The sequence below is a fragment of the Lynx rufus genome, unplaced genomic scaffold (assembly GCF_022079265.1).
Source record: "Lynx rufus isolate CCGP_SWC_20201006 ecotype Redwood Valley unplaced genomic scaffold, mLynRuf1.p SCAF_11, whole genome shotgun sequence".
NCBI classification, from domain to species: domain Eukaryota; kingdom Metazoa; phylum Chordata; class Mammalia; order Carnivora; family Felidae; genus Lynx; species Lynx rufus.
The window spans coordinates 13,472,901-13,487,953 of NW_025814825.1; the positions used below are offsets into that span (position 1 = coordinate 13,472,901).

At 53.5% G+C, this 15,053-nt stretch overlaps 1 protein-coding gene across 1 annotated transcript; it reads right to left on the reverse strand.

The window, feature by feature from the left end:
* Positions 1-746: 746 nt before the first annotated feature.
* On the reverse strand, positions 747-1,880 carry LOC124507303 (basic proline-rich protein-like). Its single transcript, XM_047073702.1, has one exon. The coding sequence runs from the start codon at positions 1,878-1,880 to the stop codon at positions 747-749; it is 1,134 nt and encodes a 377-aa protein (XP_046929658.1).
* Between the last annotated feature and the right edge of the window lie 13,173 nt (positions 1,881-15,053).

The following is a 15,053-nucleotide window of genomic DNA, read 5'->3' on the forward strand; positions in this document are numbered from 1 at the left end:
GACAGGTCCAGAAACCCTGTCACGTGGCAAACAAGTAAAAGAATTCAGAATGTTTAGCCTGGCGAAGTGAAGATCAAGGTCAAGGAATGGCCCTCCTCAGCTACAATTCGTGAATCAAATACGACTCCTCCCCAATCCAGCTGTCCGGAAAAGTCATGAAGTCTCCATCCCTATAGGTGGGCAAGAAAAGGCCGGGGGACCCTTCCTGCAGGATGGTCTACTGCACAAGTGAGGGTGTTCTGGTGACCTCAAGGCCCTCTTCCCATCCGGGGTCCTTCATTTGTAAGCACCGGGGGGCATTCTGAGCTCGAGTGAGGGAGACGGCGCAGGTGGGAGCGCCATGAGTGGTGTGGGCAAAGGCAGCTGGTTGAGCCAAGCGGCCTCGAGGACTAGAGGGACCGAGCCCCGCTCGGCGCTCAGCGATTCTGGGAGCAGAGAGGGGGCGCTTAAAGCCAACAGATGGCGCCGGCTCACCCAGGCCGTGGGCCGGCTCGCTGGCTCTGGCTTCCCGGGAGCGTTTCCCGGTTCGGCCGGAGGCGCGGAGCCGGCGGGAGGCCCGCCGGGCCCCCACCCCTCTGCGCGCCCCTCTCTGGGAGGGCGGACGGCCCTGCGGGGCAAGGCTCCCGCAAGCACCTGGGGCCGCTTCCACGGGCGTCCTCCCTGCCCCTTGGGGGGGATTCGTCGAGTTGCCACAGCAGCCGGTGCCATGACATCGGCAGAGGGCAGCTTCGCCAGCACTGAAATATTCATGCCCTGAGCGCCTGGCCGGGCTCCGCGCGGCTCTCGGGGGCCGCAGCGGGACCCGGCAGGGGCCACCGCGATCCCGGCGCGCGGCGTGGAGGGGGTGGGCGGCGAGGCGCGGCCCGGCCGGCGGGGGCCGGGGAGGAGGGAGCGCGGGAGGGAGCGTCAGGAGGCGGGGTCTGGGTGGCGGGGGCCGAGCAGGGCGGAGGAAGCGAGGGAAAGTTGATCGCGGACTTGAGCGGCGGCGGCGGCTCGGGAGAGAGGGGCGCGGGCTGCGCGGCGCGATGCTCGGCGACAAGACGCGTCCGACGGCGGCCGGGCGCTGAGCCGGGCGGGGCGGGGCGGCCCGGCCCCGGGCATGGAGCGCGGGGGTGCAAAGCCTCGGGACGTTTGGGGTGCGCTTCGTCCGAGCCCGCGGCGCGCCTGAAGTTGCAGGCGGCCAGCGGCGGGCCCAAGGGGACGCTGGAGCGGCCGGCGTGCCGAGGGTGAGCCTTCGTGCCGGCGGCGAGACGCGGCGGTGGCCAGCAGCGGAGCAGGCGGCCCGTGGGGGCCGACCCGGCGGAGAGCAGAGCCCGAGGCGCGACGCGGCGCTTCTCCGCACACGGTACCGAGAGCCGCGCACCGCCCCTTCCCTCCCCGCTTCCCTCGCTTTCTCCGCGCCGTTCGCCCGCCACGCGGCGGGAAAGTTGCAGCCGTGGGGTCGCGACCGCCGCCGCCGAACCACTTGTTCCGGGCGCGGCCCTCGCCGGCGGCGAGCGCCCGGGGCCTCCTTCCGTCCCCCGCCCCTGGCCGGGGTGCTGCGCCCGTTCCCAGCCCGCGGCCGGACGCGCGGCAACTTTGATTCCCAGGAACTCGAATTCCCGCCGGGTTGGCCTAGGGGGGACAGGCACTGCACTCCTCACCCGGTTCCTGGACATTAGGTCGCTTTGCTCTCCGCGCCCTGGATTGGGTCGGGTCTGGGTCTGGGTCTGGGGTGGGGAGAATTTCGGCGGTAAAGAGAGCGTCGGGATCCCACTCCCGTCCCCTTCGCGCTCTGGGTCCCCATTTGGACAGTGGAATGGGGTGGGGCGCACCGCCACCGCGGGATGGGCAGTGGCGCTGGAGGGACCTCCAGTCACGTAGCTCTGCCCTACCCTCATCACCTCTCAGTAACCGCGAGAGACCCCAGAGGACCCCCGCAACCTTCCCAAACCGATCCGGCTTTGGGGAAATGCACCCCTCGCGGAGCAGGGAGCCTAGTGCGGCTTGCACTTCGCTTCCCCAGTCAGTCCGCGGGCAGGTCCACCACCGACGGTGCTGGCTGTCCCTGGAGGCCTGCGCTCGGGATTGCTGCCCCTTATCTCCCCTGCAGGTCAGCCCGGGACGCGTGGACAGCCCGCGCGTTCCAAGGTGGTGGCGGCATCAGCCGGCGAGCTCTCAGTACCTTGCTCTCCGTGAGCCTGCACCTAGAGTCGCTGCCTCTGTGCTCGGAGCGGAGATCGGGTGCCATCGCCGCCGGCCACCGCCCCACTGCGACCCCAACCCCCCAGCCCTGGTGTTGTCAGTGGCCACTGGGGGGAAAATTAGCCTTTCCTGAGTAGTAACACGCCTCTTCCCTCCTGCCTCTTGTCTGTACTTTGCCCTCTTAGACCAGAGGCTTTGACCCTTACGGTTCAGGCAATTAGCAAGAGCCCCCACCCCAATCTGAATTTTGAAATAAGCTGGAGAGGCACGTGAGGATTGTGTGTGCGTCCCCGCGGGCGTATTGGGTGGAGTCAGTCCCTCGCCTGGGTGGGGGTGGGCTCCAAGAGCCACGGTTGGAGCCAGGTGCGAGGTGCTGATGAGTCAGCCCATGGTGGGGAGAGCTGGCTGGAGTTAACATTTGGGTCGCGGTGCAGGGGTAGGCGCACTGCGGGCAGCACCCACGGGGTGGGGGACTAGAGGTCATTCTGCGGGAGGAAGGGCCAGGAGGGGGAGGGGGCTCAGCTGTGAATAGGAATGCTTGGGGAGGGTTCCCCTCTGGCAGGAGAGGATCAGAAAGCGGAGGACCTGGATGACAGGGAGCGGGGGTACCCCATGGGCTGGAGAGATAGCGCAAGGAAGTAATGGGTGTGAGCTAGGTGGTGGGAGACAGTGAGCGAGTGGGAGGCTTGGGGCTGGCATCCTGGCCCTTATTTGGGCTGGGTCCCCATACACATGTCTGTCTTGGCCTTCCTGATCCTCAAACAGCTGGGGTCCTCACATCTGCCTGCTGAGGGGCTTGGTTTGAGGGTTCTATTGGCAGATGGTCATGTTTGCCTCCCAGATAGCTTCCTCTTCCAACAAGCCACCTTACCTGCAGTCTCACCATTTAGGGTTCATTTCTTTGAGCTTAATATTTTAAAGGGCATCTTTCTGAAGTCCTTACTTTACATGCGCATACTTCTGGGAGGTGAAGGCATGGCGGAGCCTTGCAGTCCGAGGGTGGCCTGTGGACACACAGCGTCAGTATCCCCTGGGGGCTTGGTAGAAAGGCAGACGCTTCTTTCCCATCCCAGAACTCTTGAATCAGGATGTGTATTTGATAAGATCCTTGAGTGATTTGCTCAATAAAGTTTGAGAAGCCCTGGTCCACGGTATCTTCTAGGGACATGAGCATTTCACCACCTTTTGGTGCAGAAGGAGTGTCCCACATAGGGCAGTGGATCAGAACGTGGGTTTGAGAACGAGACTGGAACTTCCTTTCCTGGATCATGCTAGGGTCGGGTAACAGTTTTCCGCTGGCGCCTCGGGGCCATCCCCTGCTAATGCCAGAAAGTGTCTGTGTTTTGGGGACCTGTAAACAGAGTCACGCAGCGGCCCAGCTTTCCGTGCAGTCAAAACGTTAGTGTGTGTGCTGCCTTTGGGCTGGTAGAGAGTGGGCACGGGGCAGGGTTTCTGGAATCCGATATACTGCTCTGCCCCTAGGAGGCCTGGGGCTGGATAGAGGCTGTCCCTCAAAGGGAAGGAATTGAGTAACTGTCCTCCACTTCATCTGTCCCTCCCACACGCTGGAGGGCCTCACTGATCACACCTCTCAGCGGCCACAGGACTGACGCAGAGGGAGCTGCATACGTGTTAATCTGGGATAGCCCACGGAGGGCAGGGTACTGACCAGGCTCCACTCTCACCCCCCCAGCCCAGGCTGGACATTCCACTTGTGCCGCCCTGGGGCCGGGGGAACCCCTGAGCCCCAAGACACAAGGATGATGCCAGCCAGGATGGTGGCAAGTTACCCCCTGGTCTTCTGAAGGAATAATGGCGATCCGGAAGCCATCAAGGCTGGCCTGAGCATAGAAGATTTGGCAGATTTGGCTCAGTGGCCCGGTGAGGCCAATGGTGTCACAGGTGAAAGGTCACGGCATATGCCCCAGCCCTGTCAAAAGAGGACTGCCCTTCCCCTAAGCTGGCTTCCTTGCCAGGAAGATGGCAAGCCTTCCGGGGTGCAGAGTGACCAGAGAGCCACGTGGGAGGACACAGGTCAGCCCGGGCGTGGGCCTGACCACGGTGACGCTGACGTGAGCCATTCTTTCGTCAATAAGAGTTCAAACCCAACTAGATGAAGAAAAGACTTTTTTTTTTTTTTTTTAACGAACCCTCAGGTTTTTAAAATTGTAGTGTTTTAGAATGTAAAGCTGTTTTTAAAAATTGCCTTAATTGCCTTTGAGCTCGTTGATTTCGAGCAGTTACAGTGGTTTGGTTTTTTTTTTTTTAGTTCATTTTTTATTTTGAGCCCCGATTAGAGTTTTTCTTGGCGCTGGGGCCATCTTCTTTGTGCGGGTAATAGGTGAGCAAGGTCATTCACGAGGTAGGCTCTTATGCATGGGGGTAGTTAGCCTCCAGGAAGAAAGGAGTGGGGATCAGAGGGGGTTTTTCTGTGCTCCAGCCTCGTGCGCTTACATGCATATTACTGACGCTGTTTGGGGATCGCCAACCCTGGGAAGCCTTCACTGACTCCTCTCCAGCCCGTGCTCCCTCCCTCACCTCCTTCCCTGGCGCATTTTACTACTCTGCAGGGGTCTGACCCCTCCCCTGGGCAGTGAGGCCCCCCCGAAGCACAGGCTGTATCTTACTCCTCCTTGTATCCTCAGGGCCTGCCACGCAGGTAGACTTATGCTTGTTGACAGAATGGCCTATTGTTGCCAGGCGATCGATCCCCTACTTCTAGCCCCGCTGTTAACTGGCCCTTAACACGCAGGGCATTTGGTGTGGCCATAGCCAGTTTTCACTGTTCACGTTGGTTACTCTCAACACCGGGCAGCTTTGCCCGTCCTGCTGTGTTCTGGGCTGCAGGCATATGCCCTTGGAGCGGAGGTCCCAAACTCACGTGCCTGCGAGGGCCGGGAGGCACAAAGATACACGGTGCCACATGTGAGATGACAGGGAGTGGCGGGCACCGTGAGAACAGAAGGGCCCGGGCCCCGTACGAAAGGGGCCGCGGAAGGCAAAACCCACCTCTGCGACAGAAGACGGAATCATGGTTGCCCGGGGATGTAATGACGAGGGCACGAGGTGTGCTTCTGGAGTGCTGGAAATTTCCGTACCTTGATCTGCATATCTACATCGGTGGTGACTAATCATTTGTGCAGAAGAGTCAACTGAGAAAAACTGGAGCATTTATGGGCCATATCTATTTTGGCTCAATATGAAAATAGCTCTATCGGATCCCCTTGGGCAGAAAATGCGTATCCTTACCAACTTTATTGACCAGAAGGGTGTCAGTGAGAAACTTGGCATATTTAAGAAGGAGCCACACAGAGACAGCTTTCTCGTCTTCCACTGTGAAATTTAATCTGGATCTGTCATGGGGAAGGGGGCAGGCCTCTGCCGCTCCTTGCCGGTCTCTATATTTGGGTCTCGGCCTTCGTGCTCTTAAGGCACTCTCTCGCATCGGCAGTGAAAGTCCGTGTGGCTCAGTGTTTTGCCAAGGGGCATGGGAAGAGCGGACGTCGTCCTCGGCCTCAGGGGCCTCAAGCTGTGTCACGAAGGGGGATTGCAAACCTGTTCCCTTCGTAATTTTTGGAAGGCAGCTTGGAAGCAGGTGGAGAACACTGGGATTGAACACCAGTGTGTCTGCCCTTGAGCTCCGAAGCCTTGGTCCGGCATGCCGCCTTGCCCAGGCCTTAGTTTTCTCATCTGTTACACGGGAATCATTCTCAATTGCCTTGTAGGCTTGCTGTCAGCGTGAATAAGGGGAAAATGATAGAGCGAGCCTTTTGTGCGGTGCCTGGCTCACAGGACACATGCAAAATGTAGTAGCTTTCGTTCCTACCCCTTTTGATTTAGTCATGTGTGAGGCACGTTGTAGTCTAGCAATTTCGAGAGGTTGACAGTCTGTAAGCTCATAAATTGAATTCTGCCTGAAGGCGTGTGTGTGTGTGTGTGTGTGTGTGCACGTGCGTGGCTGTGAGTTTTAATTTTAAATTAGCTACTAACAACATTAAAACGACAGCAGTTTTGCATGAAAGTCTAGGTTTCTGGCATCTGTGACTGGAGCTGGCGCTGGAGGGTCTGTGTTCCCAGTTGGCAGTTGTCGGTCGCTGCCGAATTGCAGCCTTTTATTTACTTATGTTTTTAGTTTAAAAATTCTTTGAAGCAGAGCGGAAATAGAAGTGGCGAACTTGTGCGCGTGTGCCTGCCTGTGTCGCCGCCACGCGGACGGGACGCGTTCCCAGTGCCTCGGCCGGCTCCCGCATGCCCCCTCCCAGGCAGTGTCACCCACTCCAGACGTAGCCAGTTCCGACTTCGCTCTGACTTCTGTCTCACATCCGAGTTTTGCCTGAGAGCCTCCCTTTAGATTTCGGTGAGTTCACAGCCTTCACTCTCCACGAAGCCCCACCCTCCCTGCCATCTCACATTTGATCCCTCTCTACTCATTTGTCCTTTAGCCATTTGAGGTTGTGACCTCCATTCCAAGGGCTGGAAGGGTCCTTAGAAATAGCTAGACTCCCCCTGTTACAGGTGGGGAAACTGAGGCCCCGAGCTGGGGAATGGGCTTGTTCTAGGCCCTCTCCCTGGGTGAGGTATCTGGGCGGTGGCCGGTCAGGGGCTGAGCCCTGCTTCTCTTGCCCCAACATGAGGTGTGGAGCAGGCCAGGCAGGCCTTCGTCTCTTGGACCCCAGCAGCCCCGCGCCTGGCTGTGCGGTCACAGGCACCCAGAACCTCCCGCAGGGTGATCAACCTACGAGGGAGGGAGTCTCTTGTGGCCCGTGCCTTCTTGGAAATGCATCTTCCCCCAGGCAGGCTGATAGCGGCACTGCTTTTCTCTTTAAAGGCCATGCTCCATTTGGAGAGGACCTGAGATGCCATTTGTGACAAGGGCCCTGCGTGCCACCTTGATTGTCTCTGTTTCTGACAGAAGGCTGTAATTTGGGAGCCAGTGAAAGTGAAGGAGGGGGGGAAGGAGAGGAGAGAGCGAGAGAGGGGGAGGAAACAGAGAGAGAGGAAAAAAAAACCCTAGGGTGGCTGGGACCATGTCTGGGTATCCATTTATATCACTGGTCCTGTCTGCAAGGGATACTGGCTTTTCCTGGCTTCTAATTAAGGAACCAGTGGTGATGGAACTCGAAGCCTTACTGACCCTTCTACGGAGGCCCGTGGCTTCCTGTTAGAGGGCGATCTTCGGGTGGAATGCCACTGGGAAACCAGCACGTCCTGGGCAGTGGGGCAGAAAGTCCTTCCAAACTCATCCTCCTTTATATTTTAGGGTCTCATGTGCACTGTTGGGGAGGCCTCTCGTTCAGACATTCGGTCAGCGGGTACTGAGCATCACAGTGTTCTAGGCTGGCTCTATCCTCTATCTATCAGGGATTCGTGCTGAGAATCTGCAGCACGGCTGACCCATAGAAATATAATGCGAGGGGCCCCTGGCTGGTTCAGTTGATTGAGCATCCGGCTCTTGATTTTGGCTTAGGTCATGACCCCAGGGTTGTGGGATAGAACCCTACCTTGGACTCTGTGCTGAGAGTGGGGCCTGCTTAAGATTCTTCCCATCCCTCTGCTCCTCTCCCCTGCTCTCTCTCTCTCTCTCTCTCCCTCTCTCAAATTAAAAAAAAAAAAAAAAAAAAAAGAAATATAATGCGAGCCACAAATGCAAACCACAGGTGTGGTTTTAAATTTTCTAGTAGCCACTTAAAGAGTTACAAGAAATAGGTGAAATTACTTTTGATAATCTATTTTGTTTAACCCAGGACATCTAAAATATTATCATTTCATGGGGCGCCTGGGTGGCTCAGTCGGTTAAGCGGCCGACTTCGGCTCAGGTCATGATCTCGCGTGGTCTGTGGGTTCGAGCCCCGCGTCGGGCTCTGTGCTGACAGCTCAGAGCCTGGAGCCTGTTTCGGATTCTGTGTCTCCCTCTCTCTGACCCTCCCCCGTTCATGCTCTGTCTCTCTCTATCTCAAAAATAAATAAACGTTAAAAAAAATTTTTTTAAATATTATCATTTCAACATACTATCAATATAACAAGTTATTATTTGTTGTATATTTTACTTTTTTTTTTTTTTTTTGGTACCAAGCCTTTGGAATCTGGTGTGTGTGTGTTGCATTTAGAGCACATCTCAATTTTGACTGGGTACATTCCAAATGTTCAGTGGCTCCCTGTGGCTGGTGGCTACTGTGCTGAACCGGGGGAGGAAGTCCGGTAATAAAGACACACCCAAGCCTTTTACAGATGGCCCCAGGTGCTACGGAGAAGACAGGTGACAACACACACGCTAAAGGCAGAAAATAGGGTGGTTGGGCTCCGGAGGCCTCTTGGTGGATGGGAAGACGTGGGCCATCCGCGTGGACCTGAGCCCTGGCAGGGATGGGGAGGGGGTGGTAGGAAGGAGGGGCCCAGGTGTCCACTGCAGCCCCCACCATCCCCCACAGCACGCGGGACACCAGGTTTACTGAGCATACGACATGACACCATGTCCCTGTCCATAGGAGATCCGAGTGGAGTGGGCCTGGCATGGAGACTAATACTTTAGAAAAGCACTTTATCTCTGGTTGTGTGTGTGTGTGTGTGTGTGTGTGTGTGTGTGTGTGTGTTTCCCCATCTTCTCTGCACACTTCCATGAGAAAGGTAAGGATTAAGTTCATCTGCCCCTTGCTATCTTATGCTGGGGAGTTTTCAACCCAGCGAGGATGGCAGCCTGGAAAGCTGGGAAGTCGCTTGCATTGTGGAGCATTCGGGGTCACGTCCTCTGGGGAGAACGGCTGGCCTGTCTGCAGTGGGGAGGGGGCGGCGGGGCTCAGGTGTCCAGGGACGGGGGTGATCCAGAGACCTGGAAGCTTGTCTCCTTTCCCGGACCGGGAGGTGGGAGCGGAGCCGGGAGGGGATCCTGGGGCCCTTGAAGAAGAGCCCGTAGGCAGATTGCTCTGGGGCTGGGGAAATGCAAACCTTACTTGCTGTCTGGACTTTACCCGTGACTGACCGGGGCCAGGGCGGACATTCAGGTGCCTACGGCTTCCAGACGGCGGACATTAAAGGACAGACTGGCTGCGCGTAGGCCCTGCGGCGAACCGCACATGCCCACCCCGTCTAAAGGGGGTGCCAACGCTTGCATTCTCTCCCGTGCTTGTCAAGCTGGAAGGCAGGCCAAGCGTGGCCACGCACTGACTCCAAAATTATCTAGAAGTGCAGATTTTAAGAAATGAAAAATTTTGGTATTCTCAATGTTAGCACCTAATTCAAGTATTTAAAAACACTTTGAGGCCATTCATTCATTTATCAAATACTTATTGAGCCCTTACTGTGTGCCAGGCACCGTTCTAGGCCCCTGGGACCAATCGGTGGCCCCTGCCCTCGTGGGATGTATCTTATAGGGAAAACCCTTCAGCAAGCTGCATGTGGCCCATGGATGACCAGTTTACTGTGACCTCTGTCATAGACTTCTAGAGCATCAGGACTGGTAATAATAACAGAAAACACTTCCTAAGTGTTAACTGTATGCCAGGCCCTGGCCTTAGCACTTCCTCAGTCCCAACAATAGCCCGGTGAGATAGGGATTGCTGTTACTCGTACCTTACAGGCGGCAGACCTGAGGCACAGAGAGGTTAAGCAGTTCACCCAAAGTCACATAGTTAGCAGGTGATGCAGTAGAATCTGAGCAAGGCGGTCAGACTCCTTAATCTTCAGTCTGTGCTTCATCCTGCACTGGGCTTGGAGAAGGCCAGAGCCAAATCCCCGATTACACAGATGGACACTGAGCTCAGAAAGGACAAGTGACCCACCTCGGGCCTGCACAGAGGCAGCAACAGGGCTAGACTCGGAGACTAGCCCGTTGTGTGTGTTCAGTGCCATCTGGACATTACCTGTGACTGGCCCTGGTTTGGGTCATTCAGGTGCCTACAGCACCCAGGCATTTAAAGAGAGTGAGGCTGGGCAGTGATTTAAACGTCCATGGGGTTGAACAACAGGGCATCTCCCCGGCTCAGGGCATCTGCCCTGATGGGGTTGCCCCCATCCCAGAGGGTCATGTCTTTGGTGGTTTCTGCACTTGCCTGGACCCGGAGACCCCAGCCGGACCCCCAGCTCTTCCCACCCGTAAAGCCTGCGGGTCGAATGCAATGACTCCTGGTTGAATCCCACCCCACACTGCCCCTCAGCTATTGGCCTGGCTGGCGACTAGCTACCCGCAGTGTTTCAGGCCAAGTGTGAAGGTGCTTGGCGAAATGTATTGTGATATGTAGAAACTGCAATCAACCAATCAATATTTGTTAGTTATCACTATGTATGGATGACTTAAACTATGTGGGATTTATAAGATATATGCAGATAGATATTTAAATAACATGAAAATCTCTGAACCCAACAGCGGTGTCTTCGAATGGCTTAATGACTTATGCCCACTCTATCAATTTGGTGCCCATCTTTTGGGGAGAGTGTACGAGTCAGCACATATTTATTAAGCATAATAAATAAAAAAAATTTCTAAAGTACAGAAAGAGACAAGACAGGACCCTTCCTTCCTGTGGGCTCTCACACTTATTCAGAGTACCGTACTGGGGACAGCTGATACACTGTGTGTGTGTGTGCGTGTGTGTGTGTGTGTGTGACAGAGAGGAGGGGGCCTGCAGCTACCTTTGGAAATGTTAGCATCTCAAGCCTAACTCAGCCAAGGTGTTCCTTCTTTGCTCTTCCTCACTGACCCCAAAGCTCTCCTCCTTCCCCGAAGTGCAGGTTGACGCCTGGGGGCTGAGTTAGCACCGGGATGGCTGCATCCTAACAAGGGGGTGGGAAGGGCATGGGGGGGTGGGTAAAGAGTGGGGATTGCCGCAGGCTAGGCCTGCCAGGCTGCTTGACCTGCCAAGCCGAGCCCGAGGGCTGTTGGAAACTGGAGCTCAGGCCGGAAGAAGGGAGCCCATGAATAATACAGCGGGAGGGAGGCTGTTAACTAGGTGACCTGGTTGCACCTGCGTGTTTCACAGCTTCCTCGGGAGTCGCCCCGAGGAGGGCCTGGCTGTCAGGTGAGGGCAGAGGGGAATGGGAAAGGCCAGGCGGAGACACAGCTTCTCTGTTATCCTTTCATCGCTCTGGCTTAGAAGTTCTTTGCGCTAACAGCTCGCTCTCCGTCTGACTTTGACCCACATGGCCTTGGCTGTGCGTGTGCACGTGTTCTCACAAACAGGTGCGCTGCAGCGGGCACACCTGGTCCCTCCTCAGCAATGGCCGGATGTAAGGGTGGTCCTTCCCTTGTGCCCTGCCCCCGGGCCGGATTTCCAGGGCTTTTAGCCGAACTGGGTGTCAGGCCTGCCCTGGTCTCTGGCATGAATGTGCCGTGTCACCTTTGCCAGGGTGGCCCCCTGTCTGGGCTGCTTCTGGTTGCCATGGACATAGGACTGTTTTGTCTCCCCGGGCTTGGGCCTCCGACAAGCCAGGACTGTTTGATGTAAGCCGGAGACGGGTAACTCTGACTTTCTCTTCGGATGCTGTGGGGTCTGTCGTTTTAAGTGTTTGTCACTGGAGCCCGGCTACGGCCACCCAGACCTGGCACCAAGGAGCTTCTGTACCCGCATACCCCCCCGGGAAGCAAAGAGAGCCTCTGGCAGAGACGAGGGCCCCTTCCAGGCAGAGCAAAGGACATATGCTTAAACTGCAGCAGGACAGCTTAAAGGCAGATTCAAGAAGAAACTTGTGACACAGCCTGTCAGGTGAGGGGTGGAGAGTCCGAGATGCTAGAATTCATTCCCAGAGGAGGCTGGCTTTGCCTTAAAAGGAGCTGTTTCCAGACCCGTGGGCTGGGGGTGGGAAGCAGAGGGCCCCTGGCCAATGCCTACAAGGGGAACAGGGGCCCCCATCCTGCACCTCCTCTTTGTCCTGAGTGCTGTCAGTGGGGGTCTGACCTCTGAGAAGGTTCCAGGCCCTCCTCTACAGGATAAGGAAGGAACTTGCCCCCAACCCAGGCATTGGTCCCAGCTGGCTTCCCCAGGTTTAGGAGCCCAGACCCACCGGCCGGGCCTGCCTGCTGTGTTTTAGTTTAGAACTGGGTTGGGGCAGGGGGTGGGGGGGTGGTTCAAGACATTACACACCTCATCCCTGTCCACAGACACATAGACGCATTGCCAGCCTGGAAAGATGGCAAGCATCTCTTCATTTGTGCTTGGCCTGGGCGGTGTCCCCGGGGCCCCCGGCACGAGGCCTCATGAGTGGGCTCATGGCTGAAACAAAGTGTTTCTGAGCCAGACTACCCAGGTTCGAATCCTAGCTCTTCTAATTATTAGCGGTGACGCCTTAGGCAACTCAATAAATCATTCTTTTCTTTGGTTTCCTCATCTGGAAAATTGGGATAACTGCAGGACCGACTTCACAGGGTTATTGGAAGGACTAAATGAGTTGCTGCATGTAAATTGCTTAGAAAAAGTGCCTGCCGTATAGTAAATGCTCAACAAAGGCTATTATTATGTATTATCTCAGCTCCTGCATTCTGGAGGCTCACAGCCTTGCAGGCTGCCTGGGGATGTCAGGAATTACTATTATATCGATGAGAAAGGCTGTGTAGGTTCAAAGGAGGGTGGGGGAGGGGATTGGCAGTCTTGGAAGGCTTCGTGGAGGAAGAGGCTCCCTTGTCCAGAGGCTGTGGCTTTTCTCTGTGCCCACTGGCACTGTGCTCCCACGGTAGGCAAGCAAAAAGAGAGGCAGGGCACTGTAGTCTCTAGGAGAACTGATGGTGCCTATCCAACTGGGGCTTTCTTAGCCAACTTTTTAATTGAAGTATAACACATACAGAAAAGTCTCCAAATCATACAGCTTGAATTATTACAGTGACCACTCCCATGAAACTGCTGCCCAAACCAAGAAAAAAAAAATATCAGAAGCCATCTCCCTGTCATCAGTCCCCAAAGGTAACTGCTAGTCTGTCTTCTAGTGTCATACGTTCATGTTGTCTCTTTTAAGCTTTATAACATTTAATCATGCGGTGTGTTCTCTTTGTGGTGTTTTCTCTTATTCGGCTTATTTGTGAGATTTATCCTGTCGTGTATAGTTACACTCATGCATTCTTATTCCATTGTGTGACTATTCCACAGTTTACCCATTCTACTGTCGATGGACAATTGGCTTGCTTCCAGTTTTGTCTGGAAAGGATGTTATGATTGTTGGTTATGTGTCTTTTGGAATACCTATATGTTTATGCAAATTTTGTTGGGCGTATTTGACTGTCTGTGTACCAATACAAACTTTATAGTGTAATTACTATAGCTTTGTACATGTAGTCTTGATATCTAGTAGTATAAACCCCCCAGCTTTGTTCGTCTTCCACATTTTTGTTTACTTTCGGTTCTTTAAATTTCTATATAAATTTTAGAATTGGCCTTTGAGGGGTGCCTGGGTGGGTCAGTCGGTTAAGTGTCGACTCAGGTCATGATCTCACAGTTCGTGGATTCGAGCCCCCACGTCGGGCTCTGTGCTGAGAGCCCAGCTCAGAGCCTGGAGCCTTGTTGGGATTCTGTCTCTCTCTCCCTCTCTCTGCCTTTCCCCTGCTTGTGCTCTGTCTCTCTGTCTCTCTCTCTGTCTCTCAAAAATAAACATTAAAAAAAATTTAGAATTGGCTTTTGAAATTCCATAAAATCCCTGCTGATTGAGACTGGCTCAAAAATATGTAGGTCAACTTGAGGAAACTTGACATCTTTACAACATTTAAGTTTTCTGATCCAGGGATAAGATAAGCTCTTCCATTTACCTCGGTCCTAGTAAACTTCTTTTAAGAATGCATTTTATTTGTCTGTGTAGAGGTCTTACACTTTTTTTTATTAGATTGCTTTCCATGTGTATTATGTTTTATACTATAATAAATGCTATTTAAATATTTTTCATTTCTAATTGTTTCTGGCATATAGAAGTACAATTGATTTTTAAAATATTTCCCTGTATCCAACAACCTTTGTTAAATTTACTTATTAATTCTAAATGTTGACAGAATTTACTTTTTAACATCTAGAATCATGTGTTTTATAAATAACAATTTTTTATCTTCCTTTCCAATATATTTTTTTCTTGCCTTATTGCAATGGCTAGGATTATCAGCATAATATTGAATAGAAGTGATGATAGTGGGCATGTTTATTTTGATTCTGGTGTTGAGGAGAAAGTCTTCAATATTTCACCATTAAGTATGATGTTCGCTGTAGGTTTTTTATAGATCTCATTTATCACATTAGGGAAATTTTCTTCTATTCCCCCCCCCCCCCGAAATTGTGGTAAAATATTCTTAACACAAAATTCACCATTTTAATTATTTTCAGTGGATAGTTCAGTGGTATCGAGTATCTTCACAATGTTGTGCAAACATCACTACTATCCATTTTCATCACCCCAAACAGTAACTGTGTAAACTCTGTGCCTTTTAAATAATAACTCTCCATTCCCTCTCCCCTAGACCCTGGTAACCTCTATTCTACTTCCTGCCTCTATGAATCTGCCTGTTTTAGGTATCTCGTATAAAGAATCATAAAATATTTGTCCTTTTGTGTCTGGCTTATTTCACTTAACATAATGTTTTCAGGGTTCATTCATGTTGTAGCACTTGTCAGAATTTCATTTTCTTTTTAAGGCTAAATATTATCCCCTTATATGTGTGTATAGACCACACTTTGTTCATCCATTCCTCTGTTGAAGGGCATTTGGATTGTTTCCATCTCTGGTTACTGTGTATCATGTTGCTGTGAACATTGGTACACACGTATCTGTTTGAGTCTCCACCATCAACTCTTTTGAGTATATCGAAGAGTGAAATTCCCGGATCATATGGTAATTCGACATTTGATTTTTTTCAGTTTATTTATTTATCTTTGAGAGACAGAGGGGGAGAGAGAGAGAGAGAGGGGAGG

What these genes read in the sequence shown, in the direction of transcription:
- LOC124507303 (XM_047073702.1), bottom strand. Translation starts at nt 1,880, where the DNA reads ATGAGGGTAGGGCAGAGCTACGTGACTGGAGGTCCCTCCAGCGCCACT.